The 25,541-nt window shown below is 35.2% G+C and overlaps 2 protein-coding genes across 5 annotated transcripts; one reads left to right on the top strand and one right to left on the bottom strand.

The window, feature by feature from the left end:
• Positions 1 to 6,641: 6,641 nt before the first annotated feature.
• LOC147521316 (ADP-ribosylation factor GTPase-activating protein AGD2-like) lies at positions 6,642 to 15,725 on the bottom strand. Its single transcript, XM_086607988.1, is given in 20 exon segments — positions 6,642 to 7,107; positions 8,878 to 9,299; positions 9,858 to 9,945; positions 10,517 to 10,601; positions 10,604 to 10,637; positions 10,994 to 11,248; positions 11,371 to 11,457; positions 11,839 to 12,057; positions 12,581 to 12,712; positions 12,932 to 13,147; positions 13,801 to 13,842; positions 13,936 to 14,031; positions 14,144 to 14,191; positions 14,363 to 14,428; positions 14,546 to 14,590; positions 14,946 to 15,008; positions 15,076 to 15,146; positions 15,221 to 15,321; positions 15,415 to 15,491; positions 15,575 to 15,725. Coding segments are annotated over 20 exon segments (2,310 nt in total). The 5' UTR covers positions 15,623 to 15,725; the 3' UTR covers positions 6,642 to 6,992.
• An 880-nt stretch (positions 15,726 to 16,605) lies between these two features.
• LOC147521315 (uncharacterized) lies at positions 16,606 to 24,162 on the top strand. 4 transcript variants are annotated; one of them, XM_086607794.1, is made up of 5 exons: positions 16,606 to 18,470; positions 19,016 to 19,112; positions 19,189 to 19,243; positions 23,075 to 23,149; positions 23,776 to 24,162. In XM_086607794.1, exon 1 carries the CDS (start codon positions 17,051 to 17,053, stop codon positions 18,398 to 18,400), a length of 1,350 nt encoding a protein of 449 aa, XP_086463920.1. In that variant the 5' UTR covers positions 16,606 to 17,050; the 3' UTR covers positions 18,401 to 18,470; positions 19,016 to 19,112; positions 19,189 to 19,243; positions 23,075 to 23,149; positions 23,776 to 24,162. The 4 variants fall into 4 exon arrangements, with proteins under 4 accessions (XP_086463920.1, XP_086463852.1, XP_086464008.1 ...); XM_086607726.1 differs by having other exon boundaries at positions 23,072 to 23,149; XM_086607882.1 differs by lacking the exon at positions 23,075 to 23,149 and having other exon boundaries at positions 19,189 to 19,238.
• Positions 24,163 to 25,541: the final 1,379 nt, after the last annotated feature.

The raw sequence follows: 25,541 nt of genomic DNA, 5'->3' as shown, positions 1-25,541 counted from the left end.
ATTAGTCCTAATTCTGGTAGTTGCCCGTCAGTCAACTCAAGTACCGGAAGTAGGACTAAAGATTATTATTTAAGTTTTTTTGTACCAAAGCCTAATAAAGTATGACCAAGACTTAAAATACCCTAATATGAACAATGAGGCACTATTGTTACATGCACATACCCAGATGAACATATTTAAACACATAAATAATTAGGCCTAAAAGCATAGTCACTAAATCACTTTTATCACACCCAATTATACATCAACACAAAAAAGGAAAGTCACAACCATAATATTTGTAAAGTAGCTAGGGTATGTGGGACTCTCAACATCACCACTAATTTAATAAACTTCTCAAACTCATTACAGTCATATAATTAGAAGCTCACATCGAATAATAGTCAACAATATACTTATTTAGGAGAAAAAAACATAAAACAAATTTATCAAACTTATATTCAAACATAGAACTTCATTTGTTATTAAGAAAAATACACAACTAAAATGAATGGGATGTGTAAAGCCAATCATATACATACCCAAAGAACATAGTACATTGAAGTCATCAGAAACTGAGACCAAATATTTATGTCACACCATAATATTTTTTAAAGAAATAGATGCTACATTACCAATGAAAAGATTCATTTGAGGCTAAGATTTTGAGGTTGTGAAATATACTATAAAGCCTAACCCTGAAAATTAGATATTCTCATTAATGTGAAATAAAAAATGGTCAAATACTCATTAGATTGCTCATAGCGGGAAACAACTAAGCAATACTTACTAGGTCAATTTTTTCGGTCATAACATTAGGAAAGGTAAGTTCTTTCCTATTAAGAATAACATTGATTAGTGTAGCATTACAATCGATAGAATGGCTTTTTCCTTAACCAAAATAATGGTAGAAACATAACAACATGCCGCGGAGACTTTTCTTTGTCTCAGTGCTTGCTCATTACTAACAAAAAAAAAATCCTAGTGGTCAAGCAAATTGGATCAATCAAATTTCAACGAAAGTGGCATCAACTACCATATAGTCATTTTCCACAGATACTTCACAACACCAAACTCGTTTACTGGATCAAAGTTTCACGACGATGATCATTATTGACTGGACATGGCAAAAATGGACTAACAACATCAACATGAAGAAAAACAGTAAAAAACAAAGCAAAACTTCATTTCCTCAAGCGTGGCCGACAAAGAAGGACATGTAATCAATAATCTGTAATGTAAAAGTTACCTGAGACTTTGTTGGTTAGAGACGGAGAAGCAAGAGATGCTTGACTGAAGTCGATCAATGATGGTTCAAACACCTAGCTTTTACCAAAAATCTTAAACAAATACCGAGAAAATACGACAATAAAGCAGGCAAACAGAATTTCTTATCTAGATGATAAAGATGTTAAATATAATATGAACATTTCGCTAAAGAAATATAGATAGCAAGATATATAGGGGCATGCTATTTCGTACCTTTTGAAGGTTTTTCTAAAAGGTTCCAACAAGCAATTTAAAGAAAATTTATACCAAATGGAAAGGAGGGAAGAAGTTATAAGAGAATTTGGAATGAATGATTTCAGGCGAGTGGACAGTTTAAGAAGCTAATGAAGTGGTAGATGTAGCGGAAGTGACAAAGTATCTAGCCGTTTTGCTTTGGCAGAACTTAAACCCCAATAACCAAATAGTAACGGAAATTTATAGTGTAAATTTATATTAAATCCCCAAAGGTCAAAAAACATTTTCATTTAAAACTTTTTAATTTTAAAAAATAACACCCGCAGCTACGAAAATGGGATTTGAAGTTCTTATTAAGAAAGAGAATTGTTTCAGTGGCTCTTGTCTCTTGGGTAGTCAAAAGTTGGCTCGAGAAATAAAACATTTGCATGTAGTACGCTGAATGACTAATTAAGTTGTGAAAAAATATTTAGTAACATTTAACTCGCTAACAACATATTTTAATTTTCATTAAGAATATTCTCAAAGGGGTTTCAAAACAATATTTGTCGTACACATATTTTTAGCCGATCCCAAAACAATCCTAATGAAGATCCCTGCACGATCCCGACCACCATTTGTCTTCCCATTTTGTTTTGTTATAATAGATAAGGCAATACTACCACTTAAGCATATGAACTTGCTAAAATATTCCACTTTACCCCATAAGCGCAAACCACCTTAACCTTGTAATGAAATTCCATTTTACCTATCCAGCCCATTCAATTTATCCAACATAGTGATGTAGCAGATGATACATGTCTTGTATTATCGTGATACACGTCATGTATCATCGTGATACATGTCATGTATCATTGTGTAAAAGGGTGATACATGTCGTATACCATGATGATATATAACATATATATCCGCCACGTCACTGTGTCAGATGAAGACAAAAAACACGTAAGCATAAAATAAGACACATCAGCAATTCGGTACCTGAAATGGGCCGGATAGGTAAAATGGAATTTGATTACAAGTTTAAAGTGGTTTGCGCTCTAAAAAAAGTATATGGGGTAAAGTGGAATATTTTAGCAAGCTTATAGGCTTAAGTGGTAGTATTGCCATTAATATAACTTTCTGAGTCTCAGACAATTCAGTGGATGACCTTATATTTTGTAGAGATGCAAGTAATACTTTTGAGACATCTAAGCTTTACTGTGTGTTTAAAGATTACTAGTTAACTGCGGTCAGTACCTTTGGGCCAGGCAGCCCATAAAAACCTAACTTTCGGTTAGTGGTAATATCGTGTGCGGTCAGTACCTTTGGGCTGGGCAGTATAAAAACCTAACTTTCGATCAGTAGTAATATTATAAATGATTGTAAAACGGAGGGCAATATTGTAAAATAAGGAGAGGCGGTTTGGGCGGGGCAGCACAAAAATATAATTTTCAGTCAGTGGTAATATTGTAAATGTTTGTAAAACTGAGGGCACTGTCGTAAAAGTAAAGAGAAACGTCTGAATTTTACATGACAATTTTACCCCTCTCTCACCTATGTTATTACAAAATATCTCTATGACCATAATCGTAATAATTGAAACCGGATAGGGATATAATTGGAAAAGTATATTGTTCACCGAACAATTCTCATAAAAATAGTTAGATTAGATCATGGAGTTTCTTGATTTGATAATTGCAAATGAACCAAGTTCAAAAGTCCGCAGGTTGCTAAAAGAATCCAATGTTTGCAAGTTCAGGCACAGCCAATGGTATATGCATACTGTAATTTGATCAGAAATTGCCCCTAAATCAGGATTTAACTGCGCTGGTAAGTTTTCGTGACGTCACCATGGCACAAAGTGATAAAACAGACATGGAACGATGGAATTATTCATTCATCTTACTACTATCTTACTACTATAAAGAGAATGTTTTGGTGAACAGTGACCCGTTAGTCCTATCCGGTTCCAAACCCGAACCGTTTTAGTAACTTGCAAGCCTTTCACTCCACCCACATTTTGTTAGGATCCTTGGTTCTTATTTATGAAGTATTATTAAGTTAGATATTTCTATTTCAATTGAAGTTTAGTTAGTTTATTTTAAGTATTAGTTTTAGAATTGTAGCCGAATTGTCAAGGGTTTGTTCATCCACTATATAAACGTGGGTAACTTTGATAATAGATAAGAAATTTAGCATCTTCTTACCTCTAAATTCTTCCGTCTCAATCCCAAATTCTTTCTCAATAGCTAATAGCATCTTTAGGAGATAAACCAAGAAAACACCAAATATTTGAACCAAACCAAAAAAATACCAACTAACTTCAGGAGCAATATCAAATAGTTGACATAAAATGACGCGGTTTTGGATAAACCGCGCCAAGTGACCAAATCTACAATGCGCGCAAGTTTATATGCATCTCAATGCGCAGCAAAATTGACCGTAGATTTGCCATCGATCATCACAAAGATGAAAAACTAGGTAAAGGCTAAAACTGGAATAAAACGTTAGAAATATGTTTTTTAATTTAATCTAAAATGGGACTTCTCCCTGCCTCCGCTACTAATTCTCCTCAAACATCTTCTCCTTCGTAAAACCATATCTGATAAATTTCATCAATAGAAAGTGTTGTTGCCTTGATTTGAATTTGTTAATTAAAGATAGTAAGCTTGACGAAAGTGCATAACCAAGAAATGCAAATTTAATATTGCTCTAAACCTTCTAATCTAATTGAACCCAATGCAAATTTTTGGTTAAAACTATAGTAAGAATGTGTTGAAATTTAGTGGAAATAAATAGAAATGACTCTTTCTTTAAAAAAAAAAACTCAATAGAATATATAGAATTTGATAAGTTCAACTCTATTGTTCGTATATAGTGAGTAGATAATTGGACAAATCACTGAATACGATGAATAAACTAGTTATCTGAATTTGATGATACCTTTCAAATCTAAGGGTAAGAAAAAATGATCGCAAGAGAACATAGATAAAGAAGAAGAAGATATTTGGCAATATGAGTCAAATGTTATGGCGAGAAAGGAGATTGAAAAGGAAAAGTCGGGGAGAGAAAGATTGAGAAGGCATACTACCGAGAAGAGAAAACCACGAAAGGGAGAACTTGGAGCACAAAAGACGAGTGAGGGTAAATCTGATAGTAGCAAACTATCAATTGTGCGATTGTATGGTAACCTGATCATCCAGTAATACAGTTTGGTTTTACAAAAGAATCTGCAGATCATGTGGCCCATAATTGTGCGTATTAAGGGCATTCAAGGGATTGCGCATGGAAGAAAAGCTCAAAAAAAAATTATTTGAGCGCGCTCGGGTGGGTTTTACTCTTTTTTAAAGGTTTGGGCCTATTTTGGGCCCATATACAAAACCCTAAAAATACCCATACTAATGTTGTTGTTTTTCCTATTGGATTTTTTTTTCCTGTGTATCTTGAGGACTTGTTTTTACAAGAAATGAGGCTCAGCCCCTTGGTTCTAACTCAGTTGAGTATAAACTCCCTCCCATCGACCCATATCACATAACCTCCCTATTATTTAGGTCTCGTTAAATAACTTCCCTGTTTTCCCAAAAAGAGATAAAATCTAGTCTATTTTTATTTCCCATTTTATCTTATTTCTTTTTTTACCCTTTTGGGATTGAAAATTTCCCGACTATATGTAAATGTATTTTTACATAGTCATATATATATGTAAAACTATATTTGCATAGTCATTGGAGCTATAAAAACTCAAATTTACATAGTAACTTTTGGGATTAAAAATTTTCCGATGACAACAGACAAAATATAAATTTAAATTTTCCTATGAAAAAAAATTTCATATAAAAATTTAAATTTAAATAGGTTAAGAAGACTGTGTAATTTTATATTGTCATATGTAAATACAAATTTACATAAGATGACGTCAGCCCGGTTTGTCCTTAAGCCAAAATTATAAGTAAAGATTGATGATGTCAGCCCGGTTTTCACAGGGATATTTTGGTCTGTTTTGACTTTGATGTTATGTTTTAAATAATAGGGAGGTTTTATGCATTTGTTCGCTTACAGGGGGTTTTTGTGCAACCATTTAAGTACCAGGGAGATTAAACCCATTGTCTGCTTGTTTTTATATATAAGAGTCACGTAGCGTGGGAAATAAGCACTGAGTGGGTCAGGAAAATAAACACGTGTGCACTTAGGAAACCTGGACCGTGAAATTGATTCTATAACAAAGATTTAGGCCCAAACACTTAAATTGACCAATAATTTCAGTTTTAGGTATGGTTGACCAATAATTACGGTTTTAAGACAAAAACGCGCTGACATCATCATCTATCATTAATAATTTCGCTATAAGGACATTTTTGGGATGAAGTCAGCAAATTATTTTTTCTTAATACCAATTATGACCTTCTTTGATATACATGCAAACACCACTATGCATATATAATATAAATTGCATGTGTATACCAATATGCACACATCGTTATACATGTGTATAACACACATACAAACATCATTATGCATGTGCATAACACACGTGCAACTACTATTATGCATGTGTATACTACATATGCAAACACTACTATATATGTACATAACACACATACAAACACTACTATATATGTGTATACAACACATGCACACATCATTATGCATATGTGCAACAAACATGCAAACATTACTACTACACATGCATACACCAGTATATGTGTCCAACAAACATGCAAATACCACTATACATGTGTACAACATGAAATAAATTAAATTTCTCATGTTAGTCCTAACATAAAATGTGAGTGTGCTGAGAGTCAAAAACAAATTTGAAAAATCACGTAGAATTTTGATTTAACTGATAAAAACTTAAATGGGGGTAATATAGTCTTTAAGCAGTGGTCAACCCAGTTTGTCCTTCAGGGCTTCAACTCCTTCAGCCATAATTATCTGCCACCCAAACTAAAAGCTAAATTAATCTCCAATTCTGTCCTATGGTACTGTTCTCTGATCCTATAAAGAGTCCAAAGCCCATTCCATTGCCCTCACGCGAAACTTGCACGCGTCTACCTCGTGTATTATGGCTGCTTGCTCGGTTTGCAAAACCATAACCAAGGTTTGGCTTCTTTTTTTTCACTCTTTTGGAGAATGGTGATTTTACCTCCTTTTCTTTTTTGTTCGTAAAACCATCTTGTTTTAAGTCAATCATCACAACACAATCATCAGGACGATTGAAGGAAAGAAATTGTTTAGAAACTCAATGAAAAAGTTTATTCGCCATATACAAACAAGGGTGAAGTAGAACGGGAAATAATCCGAACACACCTCCAAGTTATTCTGGCTTATAGATCCGAATTTCGAACCAATGGGCTTTTATTCAAGTCCAAATATACTGTCACCCTGCCTTGAGGACAAAATCAGTCCCATTAAAAAGGAGGTTGACCAGAAATTATACTCACGTATTTGCAAATGGATACAACATGTCAACCACAATAAACAAATTCTGAAAATTAGTAGAATCACTGAGATGAGAGATGGCAATGGACATACAACAGTCAGGACTTGGGAGGTAATTTCCGTTTTCACTCGCTCTTGGTAAGCAAAATAAATAGCTTTTCATCTGCTATGGCCCCCATTTCCATGGCTCTCTCTAGTCCACTTAGGCCTCCACCATCTTTGAGAGAAGAGCGCGCTCCCCTGATAAAAAAAACATGCATAGATATAACTAAGAAGAAAATCTCTGGCAAAAAAAAAAAAAAAAAAAAACATTTTCCTTCTAAACTCACAAGCTGTAAACCAAAATAAAGGAGGTGTGCTATTGTGGTTATAGATTGTGCTTACTCCACATACACTAGCCTAACAAGAGTCTGTGTCTTACAAAATACAAAAGATTACATAGTATCATCTGTTGGAATTCCCTTGAGTTATTTCAACCTACTTATGAGTGTGCAAAATGAAAAAGAAGAACATTGAGTGTTCTCTTCATTTTGTGCTTTGGTGATAGTCCCTCATTGGTAAGCCACCACTAATCTTGCATATATATCTAGGACTTTCTCTAGCATAAGGGCATGCCCTTAGGGTACAAAAGTTTTTGTGTTAGAGGAGCACGCACACAAAGCCACACACGCTCGCACGCTCGCACCGAAACCAAGCCAAGCCAAGTCGCGATCGTGACGTGTCAGGTTCGGGCGGGATTGGGCTTCTTTGTGTGACAGGTTAGTGGGTAGTGGGCTTGCTTGGCCAATTCCCTAAAGTTTTTCTTTTGCTTGTCCACTAGGCTTCAGTCTTTCTAATAATTCAGTAGGTTTCTAAAACTGTTTTAGATCTCTATAAAGACAGGACTAGCGTCTAGATCTTTTACTGCATGATAAAACCCTAGCTTCATCTTTTCTCTTCTTACTAAAAAGCCACTAAAGAGAGTTGTCTGCCGTTCTAGAGAGAAGCATGTTTAAGTACATATCAGTCTTTTGTGTATCATTGTATCCTGTGAGCAAGATGCCTGTTTTAGCCTTTCTGCACCGTTTGAAAGGGAATTAGGAAATATGTTCTTCAGTCCTCGTCTCCTTAAGATTGTTAGAACCGGTGTTTGGAAATAGGAAGAAGATGAAAACTGAAGAAACAACAACTACCAAGGCATGTTAGACACTGTCCTTAAGGAAATATTTCGCCCCATTCGAACGGTGTAGAAAGACTACAGCAGGCGTCTTCTTCACAGGATACAATGGTATACAGAAGACTGATATGCACTTAAACAAGCTTATCTCTAGAACGGCAAACAACTCTCTCTAACGGCTTTTAGTAAGAAGAGAAAAGATGAAGCTAGGGTTTTATCACGCAGTAAAAGATCTAGACGCTAGTCCTGCCTTTATAGAGATCCAAACGGTTCAGTTGTTGAAAACAATTTTAGAAACCTACTGTAGACCGAAACCTGGTGGACAAGCAAAAGAAAAACTTTAGGGAATTGGCCAAGCCCATTACTCACTAACTTGTCACACACAAGAATCCCAAGCCCAAGCCTGAACCCAAACCCAGCCCGACATGACGCGACTCGGTGCGGGCAGGTGCATCTGTGGCTTTGTATCTGTGGCTTTGTGTACGCGTCTTCCTCCTAACACAAAAACTTTTGTACCCTAAGGGCACGCCCTTATGCTAGAGAAAGTCTAGAAATACATGCAATATTAGTGGTCCTCCCTCCTAACACAAAAGCCTTTGTACCCTAAGGGCACGCCCTTATGCTAGAGAAAGTCTAGAAATACATGCAAGATTAGTGGTGGCTTACCGATGTGGAACTATCACCAAAGCACAAAATGAAGAAAACACTCAATGTTCTTCTTCATTTTCATTACTCATAACTTCATAAGTAGGTTGAAATGCCTCAAGGGAATTCCAACACCATCTCCCTGCAGAAATTTCATTCTTATGGGGCAACATATGTATTGATCCTTTACTTTAAAATAGATGTATTACCTTCTAAGAAGATATTTTGCAAGTAAGTTGTTCCCTTTGGCAATGCAATGGTGGAGAGGAGTTCTTCCATGGAAGTCGCGACGATTTATGTCAGCACCAAACTGTAGCAACAGCTCAAGCATCACAATGTTACCAACATGACATGCCAAATGCAGCAAGGAGCAGCCTTGCAAACAGTTTGCTGGTTCACCAGAATCCTTGATTCTCTGACACACTGTAGGATCATCCTCTGAATCTGGTGCATGATAACAATCACTACCATCTACTTGTTCATAGCTGGTATTAATATTCACATCTGATGTCACAATGATACGGTACACTGCCTGTAAGTTACTACTCTTAACTGCTTCCCAAATGCGAGTGGCATGGGAAGGTGCGTCGATATAGGCTGCTGCTTTTATGACAAAAAGTTTTTCAACATACTGCAAAAGTGCAAGAAAATTCAAGGGCATGGCTTTATCATTCTACAGCTAAAATGTACAGTGGAAAGCACCAAGAGATAATTGTCATGAAATTCTAGATTTATTTTTTTTCCAAGGAAATTTTTGAATTTGAAATTGTAGAATGTAATAACACTTCTTATACTTCTTTTCTTTCCTTCACTTCTTTTACAAAAACAAACAGACTATTGAGTCTTTGACGGGAAATACACCCAAGTCCTCTTATCATTTTGTGGCTTCCATTATTTTGTCATAGCATCGTACTAGGTTTTCAGGTTCCATTATGAGAACAAAAAGAAAAAAAAAAATAAAATAACAAAGAAAAAATTACTCCTTTTTCCAAGAAATTGATAAGCGAAGGCTGTAAATAAGCTACAATTAAAGCCGACATACAGATAACAAGATTTAGACAGTTCAACTAAATGTTTTCCCTACAAGAATCTCTATCCCTAACCTTCGTGCGTGAGCATGGGTGTATGTATATCAAATATAAACTACATTGGAAATCATAAGAATATCAGAGTGAGTTCAAATAAGAACCTTTGATTGAATGTATTTCTCCTTTGTCAGAATGGCATCTCTAGGTCCAGGTTTTGTAATCGACAAATTTGCATCTGATTTATCTGTTCTGCATAGCCGCGAGTGAAACCACAATTTTCAACAATGCAGAAACATACCATTTTGAAAAATAGAGAAGCCCATAAAGATAAAGTCGAGGTGTAAAACCTACAGTACAAAACGTTGTCACTTTATTCAAGTAGGTCCAAGATGCGAATTAAGGATGCTTTCAAGACAAGATGACATCCTCTAGATGTACTATGTGCTTTCCTACCATAATTTGGTTATGGATAATACATTACAAAATTTCAATCCACACTTTGAAACGAGCAATAATCAGTATACTCAATAAAGCACAGGAAAGAAGAAATTTTATGTCATTAAGTATTAGGAATATTTATGTGTGATACAGTTACCTGAAAAAGTTTCTATGGTTACAGTAGATAGCAGGAATTGTGCTACTCATACCAACGGTTTATTCTAAGAGAAGTCATATCATCCTATCGTCAGTAGAGTGGTATAAATGTGAATATTCACTCCTCGTCATCAGTTTCCAAGACAAATTTAGATAATAAGGAAAGATATCATATTATCATGTACACGATGTGTTTCTAGGGCTTCCTTTTCTCATGATATATTACCTTTGATTCTGAAGTTGAAGTAGTTCCTCCCACACAGAGTTAGAGTGAGAATTACCCAGGTTACTAAATAAATCCAAGATAGGGACTCCCAGACCTTGACATCTAATGTTATTGATCTCACCTGCAGTAGATGGAGAAAAATTTAGGTCATACTGCCGCACAAAAATAAAATGTGCTTCAGATGAGTACTAAATCGCAGCTACAACAAATAAAAGGGCACTGTCATAGTATCAAAACACAATCAGAGAAATGTGAAAAGATCCAATATTCTAAGTTAAAACTAAAGTGTAGATGATATAGTTTCATCATTAAGTTCGCAATTGATGGCAATTATAAGCAGACCAATGGTGAACTTATAAGATGTTAAAATGTGAAGGTACGCAGGACCGTAGCTATAAATAGAAACATTGTCATGTTTCCATATAGGTGAAGGAGAATGACAATGTGGACTGTATTTTACTTCAGAAGATATCACACCTTTGAGACGTGAACTCCAAGGTTTCGATGAACACCAGAGCATTCAATACATAAAAGAATACCGAGATTTAAAGATGCCCACTCAGGTTCAGAAGCACTGCATTCTGCACAAAGATCATTGCCCGAAATTTCTCTGAGAATTCTGGAAACACTACCCTGTCCTCTGAATTTCATCTCATCTTCTGAGCTCACAGGACCATCCACTAACAAAGACTCGCAATCACCACCATCAGCATTTTTGTTGATACTCGCATCCTTATATTCAAAACAAGAATTGCATTGATCCAACAAACCTTGTTAACGAGATTTATTTTTTAACTAAACTACAAAACCATATCATGCTTCTGTAGAAGATGGAAACAAGGAAAGTAACCAACCTTCTCTAGGAATGGAGAACTTAGGAGTGAAGCAATAACTCCCCTGATTTTCTCAACCCAATCCAGTCTATCTGCTTCATTCTCAGCCTGCCAGAAAATTTAAGAGCAGAAAAGATAGGATTATGTATAGCATATCCAACACTAAGAACTTGATCTGCTGACACTCTCTAAAAAAATCCCTTAACCACTAGTGTGTAAGCAATTCATAGCCAAAGGAATGATCACCACATTGCTGAACAGCTTAAAAATGTTTGATTGGCTTTTCCAATGGCAAATATTTAAGAAATAGAATTTTCCACATATGATGCGTAGACCGGATGGTTGGTGAAGCAAAAAGCTGTTTGAGCATGCATAGTGGTGGCCCACTGCTTTGAGATGTAAACATAAATATGATTGAGCTGTTCAGAAATTGTTGATCAACATAGATGACCTTTTAAATCATGATATCTTCAAACTACGAAAGCGTACCTGTAATGTGTAAGCTTTTGATGGGGAAATTATTCTGAAGCACAGTCTCAGATCCGTATGCTCTGCATCAATCTTTATTGTTGACGTACGAAGATCAACAGTACGGCACCCAAGGTTTTCGTCCCCCAGAGATGAGGCCCTATGGTGTCTTGGTTTGAACCTACCAAACATGCCACCTCCATATTCAGATGTACCAGTTGATTGATACGATTGAGGACCCTGGTAGCATACATGGAAGTATTTGCATCGTAAGATTTTACTAACAGATCCACTGATTGTGGATCACATTGATGGAGATAACATAAATCAAGATTCAAGACTCCGATAAAATGTTAAGATACATGAAGCTAAAAGAAGGCAACAAAATGAAAAGTATGTGAACTCCATGTCAATTAACCCCATGATTTGAAAAAACTCCTTTCCTTCCAATTTTTTTACAACCACACATTTGATAAAATTGGGCTGTCATTCACTCATTTCTAATATTCAATGAAGAGGGGTTATTATTCCTAACTTATTTAAAAAGTGGGGGCTGAAGTCAAAACAACCCTTTTAAGATACTGGCTACAACATTCCACTACCAACAGACAGAGGGACAAGAACCCAAACTTCTCATCACACACGGATCATATACGTAACACTCCCCCCCCCCCCCAACACACACACACACACACACATGCGCACAAACACAGAGACATAGAAAGATAAGGTGGCGTGGAGGAATTATAACCAGGCAGCATACCGCTGTTTTTGTCCCCTTATTCCTGTAATAGAACAAAGTCCCATGATTGTCAAGGACAAAGAACCTTCTCTTCCAATCTGCCCTTAAACTAGAAGACCGTTTCAAGAGATACCCTTGTTTGATTGTCTGGACCTGAAAACAAAGAAACAGCTTAAGCCAGTCAGTGGAGACACAAAAACAAGAATATGATAAATTATGTCAATCTCAATGCAAAAGCTATAAATTTACTGAGAAGTAGAGGGGAGAATGATCTGAGGGGAGTTATGGGTCACAGGAAATCCATTGGTGATAAACATGAATGTGCTCAAATTCATTTTAGATCTGCAGTAAATATTATGTAAAACAAATTACCTCCCCTTTTGCGGCAGACTGCATTAGGGCCTCAATGTTTTTGTAAGAATTTGTACGAGAAACGTGAAAACCATGGTCACTAGTCGGAGTCACCACATTACTGGAAGCTCGCAAATTGTCTAGCTCAACTTGGGTTCTGAACTCTTGAATCCTCTTTGCAAGTTTGTCTTGTTCGATGTTAGACATTTCTTTTGATTGTAGCGTATACGTTAATATCTGCCTTCAAGAAAAGCAATTTCTCTTATATTCATCACAATGGTGTCACCAACACTCATTCATACTAAGTAACTCAATATAGTATTACGTCTCACTCACTTTCCTTTCATTCAAATAAATTTATCGACTGACAAAGGTGGTTGTAGGAACAAGGTAAGACGATTGAGTCCACATTGCTTTAAAAGCAATAATGGATGGGAAAGGAACAATCTGTCAAGTATCTAGTGAACAGGTTTGGACATGGCAAAAACTTGCAATGTGGGAAGATCCCAAATTGATTGGTCGGACGCTTAATTTAAAACCTCAGCAAAGGAAGAGCTCTACAATTCTATTTAATTTAAATTCTTACTTTGGAACTGATTTTCTTTTATCAATTAGTATATAAGTTGATGTACCATGAGGAAACAGATGCATGCCCATCCACCTTACATTCTCTACTCTGACGACTCCCCCCCCAACTAAAGACACTGGAGAAAGCTTCCTATAATTTTCGTTATAACATGTTACATTGAATCTCTGCACCAATAATTTAAAACCAATATGTCTATGATCGCGGACATAGACATATTGATTTTATATTTGCATCCGGTGGCCTTGTGCAACAGTCTCTGTTCGCATTTGGACCTTCTTAAACCAATTAAAACAGCTATTACCTGGTGAATAAGTGGCTCAAGTTGGCCTAACAATCCATATCCCTAGAAGACAAAAACATCAAACACGTTCAGTCTACATTGATGGCCTTAGTAACAACTGAAAGAAGAATATGTCAATAACAGTTCATTGTGTACCTGCTTGTAAAATCTCATGTGAGCATCCATTATGGCACTGACAGACTCCAGAAATTCAAACTTTTTCTTTGCTTCAATATTTGTGAGTGCATTTACCTGAATTTCTTAAACCACACAGAACAGCTCCTTAAAACCAGAAAGACCAACCAAATGAAAGAAATAAAACATTGAAGAACAGATGAAGATATTGCATAGATGGAACCCATACTAAATTGAAGCGGCATTTCTCAAATGATGACTTTGAGTTGTGCAGGGCCTGCAATTTTACCAGAAACAAGTTTTAGACTTACATATGAATTCTGCAGGTCTAATTACAAACATAATCACATTTCTTATGCTTCTTAGTAAGGATATCTCCCTAATGAGGAATTGGATCAACAATTTCAAATGTTGCACGCTGAGATACACTGAAATGACAAAAGCATACCTCTTCTAATTCAGTAACAATATCAGCCCGTGCTCCTTTTTTTAATGACATGAACTTTTCACGTGCCTAGTCATGTATCAAATATCAATAGGATGAAATGTTTATTTTCACTAGCAAAGGATGAAATCGTTAAATTTTCACTAGCAACTCTTATTAACATATATGATAAGAATAAAAGAGTACCTGATCATAAACATGGGTACCTTTGTCAAAGTGTCGGCGGCTCTCCTACGAAGTATAAGTTCAATGAATATCTCTGTTCACAATAATAGAATTGACAGGATCTAAACTAACTTTTCCTTCGAAATAACTGCATATTTTCACGAAGTATAAGTTCAGGTATTACTATCCTGATCTGGGTAGAAATGAATATGACACAAATTCTATGGAAGTTTTAACAGACAAAGCTACCAGATTCATGGATTAAGTTCAGGTATTAATATCCTGATAAAGAATCATCAGTAAAGAATCATGTGAGACTATGATCTGACAAAAATAAAAGACATCTTACAAACAAAAGTCATCATCATATGTTACTAGGACCAATTTGAGAAAGAGAATATAGTATAGTATAGCGTATTACCTTCGCACCAAGAAGGTCAACAGTCAAGAACTGCATCAAACGCTCAGTTAACATATGCTCTACCTGAAATTTAATATCCAAAAGTTAGGCATATGTTAATCCAAGTCATTAAGCATAACAAGTCACCTACCTGAGAACGAAGAAGTTCCTTGTACGTAGCAAGCTCACGAAGCGTGGTAACAAACCTAGATATAACCGGCCCTACAACGACATAAATTCATTGCCATCAAACAATTAAACCAAACCAAAAAAAAATCCTCATACTGAATAACAACCTCCAATGGATACACTGACAGGATCATCACGCCCAGCTCCAAATTCTTCTAAACAATCAGCAAAAGCAACGTCGGCATCACATGCGTCTCCAATAGCTGCTCTGTATGTACATATTAACAAATGTATTAATTAATTAACACTTTTTTTCTCGTGTCATTATTTCAGCACGTAAATTAAAGCATGGCCAACTCACACATATTTTTTACATCCTTTCAATAGTCTTTGGCACCGTTCTTTTAATTCGTCTGTTGTTGTTTCAAGAAAATGTAACTGCAAATAATTTTATAATAATTCGTACGTGAGCTCAAATTATAACTAGAAAAAAAAAATAATTAGATAGAGAAAGAGATGACCTGTTTTCTGAACATGGGGGAGTCTTCGAGTTTGATAAAGTGAGACATGGTTTGGATTTTTTTTAAGGTTTTTTTAATGATGATTTGTTGAGCTCAGATTTTGTTTTCTTATTTAACCGTGGAGAAATGATCCCATGGACTAGATCACTAGTTTCTATTTTATTACCAAAATGGGTTGTCGGGAAAAAAACATTCACTCGAGTTTCAAATGCTTCGACCGGTTTTTTTTTTAGTATGAGGTAAAAAACATTTAAATTTAAATTTTTTTTAAATCAAATTATTTGATTGTTTTGGTTAAAATGCTTGTTGATTTTTTTTAAAGAATTATGAGGTAAAAAACATTTAAATTAAATTTTTTTAATGAAATCAAATATATTTGATTGTTTGAAAATAAAATAACCTTGTTGATTATATTATTCTCTCTAAAATAGAGATTCTACATCTTATTTTTTTACAATAATCAAGTAAACAGAGCGTTCTAGACAAAGAGGTGGGATATGTGGCAAAAATGTAATTTTGGTTGGTTTCTTTCTCATTCTGCCTTCATCTCCCCCTCCTCTCTTCGCTACTACGCAAGATACCAAGATAATCGCCGAAAACCGAAACAAACGTTATCAAACCCTTGAATATGTGGCCCAAAAAATATTCGGATATTTGGTTTATATTCGCCTTCATTTTAAAAGCAATTTCTCCTTCACTCTCACTCTCCTCTCTCTCATTCATTCTCAACCAAACCCACTCATGTTTTCTCTCTTCCCACCACAAACCCATCTCTCAAACCCTCTCTTTCCACCTCCTCTCTTATATATATATGAAAAATATACGTACATATATGCACACGAGTTATGGTTTTTTGCCTTTTTGATATTCTAACCCGAGCCCAATCCAAAACTGAGTCGGGTTTTGATTTTACAAAACTAAGTCCGGACCACGGATATGATATGTTAGCCCAAATTCCCAAAGCAACAAAAATCGGGTTTTCGGACCAGCTGCCTTCTTCATCACTGACCAGAGTCGACCAGAGTCACAAGTAATGTCCCGCCACGTGTTCAATTTCCATTTTCTAAAACCCTCAAAAACCCACAAATTCTTGTCATCTTATATTTCAGATAACCAAACTAGTAGTAGTAGTAAGGTTTTAGACTTGGTAAAAAAGCAACACTACCATGAACTCAAAACAATTATTAACCAAACAAACCACACCAGCTATCTCCAACACTTGTTATTTGATTCCAAACAAGAAATTGACTTAACCATTCTTTTCAATACTTCAAATGGTCACAAAAAGAGTTCAATACTAGATATGACCTCAAAACTAATTGTAGACTCTTGCATTTGTTAATAAATGACAAGAAATATTCACAAGCTAGGTCCCACATTGATGCATTTGTTAAGAAATCAAATGACTCAATTTCATCCATTTTTCATACGATTTCAGTGCCGTCTTGTAGGTTTAGTGTTTCGATTATTATTGATATGTTTATTCTTGGGTATACAAAGAATGAGAAGATTAGTTTAGCTTTGGAAGCGTTTGAACGGGCGGGGGATTATAGATATAGGTTATCGGTTGTTTCGTGTAATCCTTTACTGAATGCATTGGTGAAGAAGAATGAGATTGAGAATGCGGAAGGTGTGTATAAGGAGATGATTAGGAGGCGAGTTGAGCTGGATTTGTTTAGTTTTAATACTATGATTAATGGTTATTGTAAGGTTGGGAAGTTGAATAAGGCTGGGGATTTAGTTGAAGATATGAAGGTTTGGGGGGTTTTTCCGAATGTTGTTACTTATAATACTCTTATTGATGGATATTGTAAGATGGGAAAAGCTGGGAAAATGTATAAGGCGGATGCGTTGCGTAAAGAAATGGTGTTGAGTAATATTGTTGCTAATGAGGTTACTTTTAATATTCTCATTGACGGGTATTGTAAAGATGAGAATGTTGGTGCTGCTATGAAGTTGTTTGAGGAGTTGAAGAATCGGAAGGATTCCAGACCTAATGTGATTACTTATAATTCTATTATAAATGGACTTTGTTGCCAAGGGAAGCTTGATGAGGCACTTGAGTTGCAGAAAGATATGTTAGTTTCAGACGTAAAGCCAAATGTTGTTACATATAATGCACTGATTAAGGGGTTTTGCAAGAAGGGGATGTTGAAAGAAGCTCACGAGCTGTCTGATAGTATGGCAGGACAAGGTATTACTCCAACAGTTGTTACGTATAATACCTTGATTGATGCATACTGCAAGGATGGGAAAATGGAGGAAGCGGTTCGATTGCATAGTGCAATGTCGCTAGCAAGAGATGTTCGCAATGATGATGTTTCGACTTATAATTGTTTGATTTCCGGCTTCTGTAGGGAAGGAAACAGGGAGGGTGCTAGTAAGCTTCTGGACAAGATGAAGGACAAGGGTGTGAGACCTGATATCATTACTTATAACATTCTAATTGGTGCATTGTGCAGGGAAGGTGAGTCAAGAAAGGCAGTTAAGCTCTTGAATGAAATGCTTGAGATGGGCTTGAGTCCAAGTCATTTGACCTACAATACATTGATAGATGGGTTCTGTGGGGAAGGAAACCTGGCAACAGCTTTGAATACAAGAACACGAATGGAGAGAGAAGGTAAACGGGCAAACATTGTAACTTATAATGTCTTGATCAAGGGTCTGTGTCAGAAGGGGAAGATGGAAGAAGCAAATGGACTTCTTAATGAGATGTTGGAGAAAGGTTTAGTTCCGAATCGGATAACTTATGATGTAATAAGAGATGAAATGGTGGAAAGAGGGTTTGTCCCAGACATAGATGGGCATCTTTATGGTGGTGTATGAGAAATTGAGAAGACTGTTTCCCTTAATGTTTTTTGTCTTGCCCAAAGGATGCTTCACATATCTGATTCAGGTGTGTGCTCTACTTGTATATTAAGTCTTTTTAAGAGGACTTGCCTTTCTACATTTTGGTAATATGTACTGATTACAACTTAAATCAATAGCATTCTAACGCATAAATGATCAAGGCAGACAAAGCTGCTTATAGGGCATTGTTATCTATGTTACATGGGGTAATTTTAGAAAATAAAAGAATTTATGGTGAAACCGAGTTGTTGAGATTTTTTTTGCTGGAACGACCATAAGAAATCACAGGATAACATGGAATCTGTTCTTGTTGGCTTAGAAATTAGGACACCTTCACCCACCCCACACCCCCAGAGCATTTGCAGACAGAATGATAAATTCTGTGGGGGCAGAGTTGGTGACTGCTAGGCTGCATATGACACTGCTCAACTTGGAATAGTGTATAAATTGCAGTCTAATAAGTTAGCAGGATAAGATGACTTCCAATCCTTTGCTTCTTGTTTGCAATTCTCAAAATTATAAGCATTTAATTCACACTTTTTTTTCCTCTTCCTTCCTCAATGAATTCTTCCATTATTTTTCTATGTCCAGGTTGGTAACTTATTTATATTTTTAAACTACTGTATAAAACCAAGAGAAGGGCTTGTACCAGAATGCTTCTGCATGCATTCCAACTTCATGGTAATTGGTATGTACCCAACTTTTAATTCAATTTTTGTGATTCCTCATGTTTCTCGGTCGTTGACCTATTCTTTTTGGTCCAGACCTCATCTATTCTGGAAAGACTGATTGAATCTTCAGGGGAAGCTTTACTGTGAGGTTCCACCTCTCTCTCTCTTTGTTTCTATTTTATCATTTCTGTTGACCTTTTGTCTATAATATTCGGTCACTGAAAAATCTCTCCCTCACACACGCGCATACTATGAATAGGGCATTGTTATCTATGTTACATGGGGTAATTTTAGAAAATAAAAGAATTTATGGTGAAACCTAGTTGTTGAGATTTTTTTTTGCTGGAACGACCATAAGAACTCACAGGATAATATGCTGGTCCACCTCCCTCTCTCTCTCTGTTTCTATGTTATCATTTAACACAAAAGGGGGTTGCTCTCTGTTGACGTTTTGTCTATAATATTCGGTCACTGAAAAATCTCTCTCCCTCACACACGCGCACACTATGAAGATCCTAATAAGTTTTGTTTTATACCTTGCAGGCCTTCCCAAATTTTCAACTTCACTTTTAATGAAACTAAACCATATGGCATAATCACGTAATATGATCTTTAAATGATCTTTTTGACCGTTTTGTGAATTTTGAAATAGTGTAGCTTTCTATTAATTTTTGTTAAAATTTACTGTATTCTTCAGCTATACTCGAGAATTGTTTCCAATACTTATAGCTTCCTTAAGCTGGAAAATTGACTTTGTAACAAAATGATATTTGAATGTGCAAACTGTTATCATCACTTTGGATCGATAAACATTCATTTTCCTTCTTATTACCAATGTTCTAAAAAACGCTAGGTGGTAATCGGATGGTGGGAGAGCGCCTAGACGGTTTTTTTTCGTAATATATTTTATAATATATATAGTAATACATACTTTTACTATAAGAAATGAAGAAAATCATTTACCATAACTCAAAAAATAAACACAAACAAAGATACTTATTACAAAATGTGTAATAGTTGAAGAAGATCAACTTCATATAAAAACATACTCTTTCTTATAGTGGCATATAATTTACATTGGACTTTAGTATTTTAAATTCATTCAAATCTTAAGCCTACATGGGTCTTTAATTTTTGACATTTAATCATTCAAAAAAAAAAAAAAAAAAAAAAAACTTTATTGGACTGCCTAGAGGCCGATTAGTGCGCCTAATCGGTCTACTGATTTTTTAAATGACTTGGGCCTAGGCAAGTCAGTTGGGCACCGCCTAGCGCTTAGAGACCGCCTAGACCGATTTTTAGAACACTGCTTATTACTGAGGTTCTTGTGGTTCGGCAGGCCTTGATAATATGGGGGCTAAGTATTACAAGTGGATTGATAGTCACTGACTTTCGATCAATGAACATTCATCCTTGTATTTTCCCTTCTCTTTTCTGGTTGATAAGTAAGATGCCACTGTAAGACTGTAAGTTACCACATTACCTACATTTTAGATGGTCATAGCAAAGTAATTAGAATCTCAGCCATCAGTTAAGAAACATAGGCGGTTCTCCTCACACAACCCAATTTTATTAGCCATGGCAATCAATAAGCCTTTTTTATACCAATGTGTGCCTGAGATAAATCTTCCCTGAGGTCTTCTGTTTATCAATCTCCCCTCCAATGTTTGATTGGTAGTGATATTCAATGGGTTTTTTAGGTCCAAAACAGTTGGATCCCACTACACCATTTGGGTGATTTTGCAACCTTTGTGATTTGTCATTAGTAACACATGTTGATGATGTTCCGGGGCTCGAACCCCGCCAGCATCAAAGAGTTACTGATCTCATTTTAAAACAGGTTTGCCAAAAAAAAAAAAAAACACATATTGATCCGTTAGGTAATTTTTCACACTCATTATCCGTTAGCAATGTTTCTAACTGTTAGTAAGTATCAGGGCAAACACTTGATTTATTATGTCACATTTCTTGATAGTGACGCTTTGTAATGCGTTACAAAGTAGGAAATCAAGATAAATATCATAGTAGGGAAAAAAAAAAAAAACGGAAACTTAAGCGAGAGCTTTTTAGTTCTCGCGCCCATCTAATAGAAACGAGTGAAGAGGGAAAAAGATTGGTGTTGCGCTGCCGCTGCTAGGGTTTTGATCTTTTGCCTCTTCCTCCTCCTCCTCCTCCTCTTTGTTCTTTCAACTTAAAAAATCTTGTTTTCATTTTCCTTAACACTAGCTTTTTATTTCTGAGGTAGAATTTGTTATAAATTCATCTCAAATATCAAGCAAGCCGTTGTTGTTGTTGTTGATTAAGAGTTCAATTTGCTCAAGGTAACAACTTTCTATACCGATTTACTGAAATTGAGGTTTTAGCTTATGGGGTTGGTTACACTTCTAATTATCAGATCAAAGATGCATCCTTGTTTTGGTTATTAGTTGTTTCCTTCTTAAATTTACTACCTTTTCTATTTCGGTTACATATGAGTTGGTATGTTATCCAGACATTTGCATTTGTGGGGCACGAATTAGCTTGCTTTTGGGTGATGGGGGCCAGAGAGGTTACCTTTATACTTGTTCTGGCTTGGTTTTGGTGGTAATTTGCTGGAACTAAGTAAAATATAGTTAATCTGAGATGGGCAGAAGCAGTCCTTGAATTTCCAATAATTATGTTCGTTAGTCATAAATTCAATGAAGTTTATCAATCAACTAGGGACTCATTGGAGGGCATTAAGAAGTTAGTAGTTAATAATACACACTGCACGTAGGGGCTTATCACCCAGGAGGAAAAATAGGAGAACTTAGTGATCTGTTTTTGTTTTACATGACTTGTTAGTGTAGTTTTCTAATTCCTTTGTTTTTGTAATTTGAATCTTTCATATTTTTCATTGAAGTATGTGTATACAAATTGGATCTTAGTACATTAAGAAATTTTTTCCTTTCCTTTTCCTGCCTATTTTTTGGTTTGGTATGGTAATCACTGTCTTTTTTTTATTTTCTTATTATAATCTTGGAGTTTGTGTGGAGGGGCTTACCATCATTTACCACTTTATGTGGGCATCTATGAGTTAGGAATTAGCAACTACATAAGTTTAGAACACAGTCATTGACCTATAAGTTGCATTTTATTTCTTAATCATCCTTTAAAGGCTTCTCTTTTATTTCTTATTGTTCATGGTTATATAAGATTAGAACTTGTGTGAAATCAGTTTTTTTGTGTTAGATCTTATTGATTGCTTTGTTTGAAATGACTTTTGTTTGCGGTACGTGTTGTTTAGTTAGTTATTGGTTTTTACTAAATTATCGGTTTGTAGCCATTATATTTTTCATGGATTGGTTAAGTCAGTAGGCTTTATGATGAGTTAGGTGAAGATTTGGGTGGTTTGATTTTAGAATTGTTTGAATTGTTTGATGTTTCATTTCGGAGGTTTGTGTGATGTTTCATAGTTCTAATGACACTTGAGTGGTTCCATCCAGCACAACCACGTCCACCTTCATTTTATTTGCCGGATTGGAAGAGCTGCCTTATTTCTGCATGATGTGTTTAATACTTTTCTTATCTTATTTCTCCGTACCATATTATTTTCTTATTTCTTTTCATTCTTTTTTGTGTTTGGTCTTGAGCTTGGACATTGAACTTAGGGTGCTAAGGGTAATCTTCAGTGAGAGGGAGGGAAGAAGAAAACTGATGAGAAATAGTATTTTTTTTCTGAAAAGATACCATCAAAGTACCTTGCGGTCGTTTAATACCTGTAGGTCATAGAGACAGTCGTTGTGTACCAACGAATATGCTGCCTATGATCCAAACAGGTATTAGTCTGCTTCTTTACAGTTTGATAGATATCATTAATTTAACTTTATTTTAAATTTGGGATCACTTAAAAGTATATACATGCTTAGAACACCTGGACAACTAACCTACAAAGTGATTTCCTTCTCTGAATGTGTGCATGAATGAAGTGATCAAACACATTTTTCCTTCATGGCAGTAGCATATCAAGCGCGATGGCGTTGTTAAATCAGAATTGTCACTTGTGAATATATAAGACCAAGTTCAGTGGTAACTGGTAAGTGCATGTCATAAGTGGCGCATAAATTTGTTCTCTTTGGCTTTGTGATGATGGTTCTCACAATTTCATCTTTGCCCTTTGGGTTTGTATGATGGTTCTGATCTGTTAATTTAAACTGGGTAGGTTTTGTTGGTTGCTCTGTGATTTCTTCTTTTTTCACATCATTGCCCTTTTGGGTTTGTACTTTATAGTGATTCACTGTGATCTGTTAGTGTTAATTACTGGGTAGGTTTTGTTGGTTGCTCTGTGATGTTAGGGGGGTAGTACTGTGTTCAGTAGGCAAATGGCATGTCCTCACAAGACTACATACTCACGGGTAGATACTATTGAATGAAAGGGCTTTAGTATTGTACAATGAACCTTTTATTTTATTTATTTTAGCCATTGCATTTTGGAACTGCATAGTATTTTTGCACTTGCCACTTGCATTTTGGAATTGGAATCATAAGAAATTTATGGTAACTCATTTGACATGCAAAGACCGCTTGGAATAGCATGAAGCACTAGGATTTGTATTCCTTTTTGTTTTTGTGTTTGTTTTGCATTTCACTGTGTATATTTGTCTTTGAATTTCTTCTTTACTGTGGAATAACATTTAACATGATTTTTTTTTATAATGGCAGGAGTAGAGCATTCTCATTAGTGTTTTGCAAATGTGAAAATAAAGAACTGGACAACTCTAAATCAATGAATTCACATACTTTTAAACAACAATTTACCGAGACAACATGTGCTGCCCTATGGAGCTTGGTGTTGCATACTTTAGAGATGGTGGAGTCTTTAGAGGTTAGAGCAGGTTCTATTTGTTATGCTACAAGCATTGATTGTTGATGATGCCGACAAGTACAACTTACCAAGTTATTGTATAATTGTTGAAACTTGTATGTTTTATGGGATTTGTATTTTTGTATGTTGGGAACTTGGGATGTGCTGAAAAATTTCTGTGTATAAGTGTATTATTGAAAATGTTTGTGTAAGAGTTCTTATTCTCTCATTAATAAAGGTTTACTTGTCAAAAAAAAAAAAATCTTGGCAGATGTTGTATTTGTAATCAAGTTATGTTGGAAATTGTAGGTAGAGAGTGGTAGTGATATGGATCAATGGATGAATGGGAAGAGTCCCAGATAGCATGTGAGGTAGGGGTGTCAACGGTCCGGTTGTAAGAACCAAAAACTATTTAATTTTACAGTTTTGGTTCGGTTTTTATTAAAATTGTAGAACCATACCCATAACCATCTGTTCCTAACAAGTATTCCCGGCTTTGGTTATTTATTTCAGTTTTTAAGAGATTCATTATTTGTACACATTTTTTATTGGTCTTATTAAAAAAAAGTATACTAAAAATACAAAAATAATGAGTCGCTTTTTAAATATTGATATAAGCTATATATGTTGCAACTTAGTTATATCTCAAAAAGGTAAGACGCAGACACGGTAAAATATGCTTAAATTAATTAATATTTATAAATTTATTTTATATAAATTGAACATTAAAAACTAAATTAAATGTATCAACATTCATAAATTCAAAACTATTAAAAATAAATAGCTACAAAATTAAGTTTAATATTTTCTAATCAAACTTTAAAAACATGACATAAGTCTTAACAAAACAAAACAAAATGAAAAAACTAAGTTTGTTAATATTATTTTATTTTTTTTTTTTTTTTGGGTTAAAATCCGCATCCTGACCATGTTGACTTTGTTCTGACTGTGTTTTGACCCGCGTCTAATTTAGTTGATTGTGCCTTGACCGTGATAACCACATCCATGCCGCATCTGCGTCGCCCAATGGTAGGTGAACTATTTCAGGTTTGTTAGATATAGATATCTAATAGTTTCATTCAATAAAAAGTTAAATAAAACCATATATTTCATGTTGTAAACAATGTTTTTATATTATTTATAACATTAAATACTATGAAAACTACATATTGTAACAATAAATAAAATTTAGTAATATATAAATAAACGTTTTGAGTTTTTAATATTTATTTTAATATTTTTTATGTTAAAAGTATGATAACGTTCGGTTCCGATTATGGTATGGTTTTTTTGTTTAAAAAACTATTCGGTTCCGGTTCTATATGGTCTAGTTTTTTAGTACCTAATTTTAAACGGTTCATAAAAATAGGAATCGAAACTATGATCTTTTCTACAGTTCCGGTTCCGGTTAAACAGGTGCCCATCGACACCCTTAATATTAGTGCAGGAAACGGGTCCGGTTCGGGTCGAATATAGTTTGACAATATCCGAACCCAAATAGTTTGACAATATCCGAACCCGAATGACCCGATCGGATAACACTAATTTTTAAAAAGCCCACAAAATATATCCGAACTGAATCCAAACCCGACCCGAATAAATAAATGGATAAAAAAATTGACCT

This window comes from Coptis chinensis, chromosome 1, assembly GCF_015680905.1.
Source record: "Coptis chinensis isolate HL-2020 chromosome 1, ASM1568090v1, whole genome shotgun sequence".
Classification (NCBI taxonomy): domain Eukaryota; kingdom Viridiplantae; phylum Streptophyta; class Magnoliopsida; order Ranunculales; family Ranunculaceae; genus Coptis; species Coptis chinensis.
This window is presented reverse-complemented; position numbering and strand designations above follow the sequence as displayed.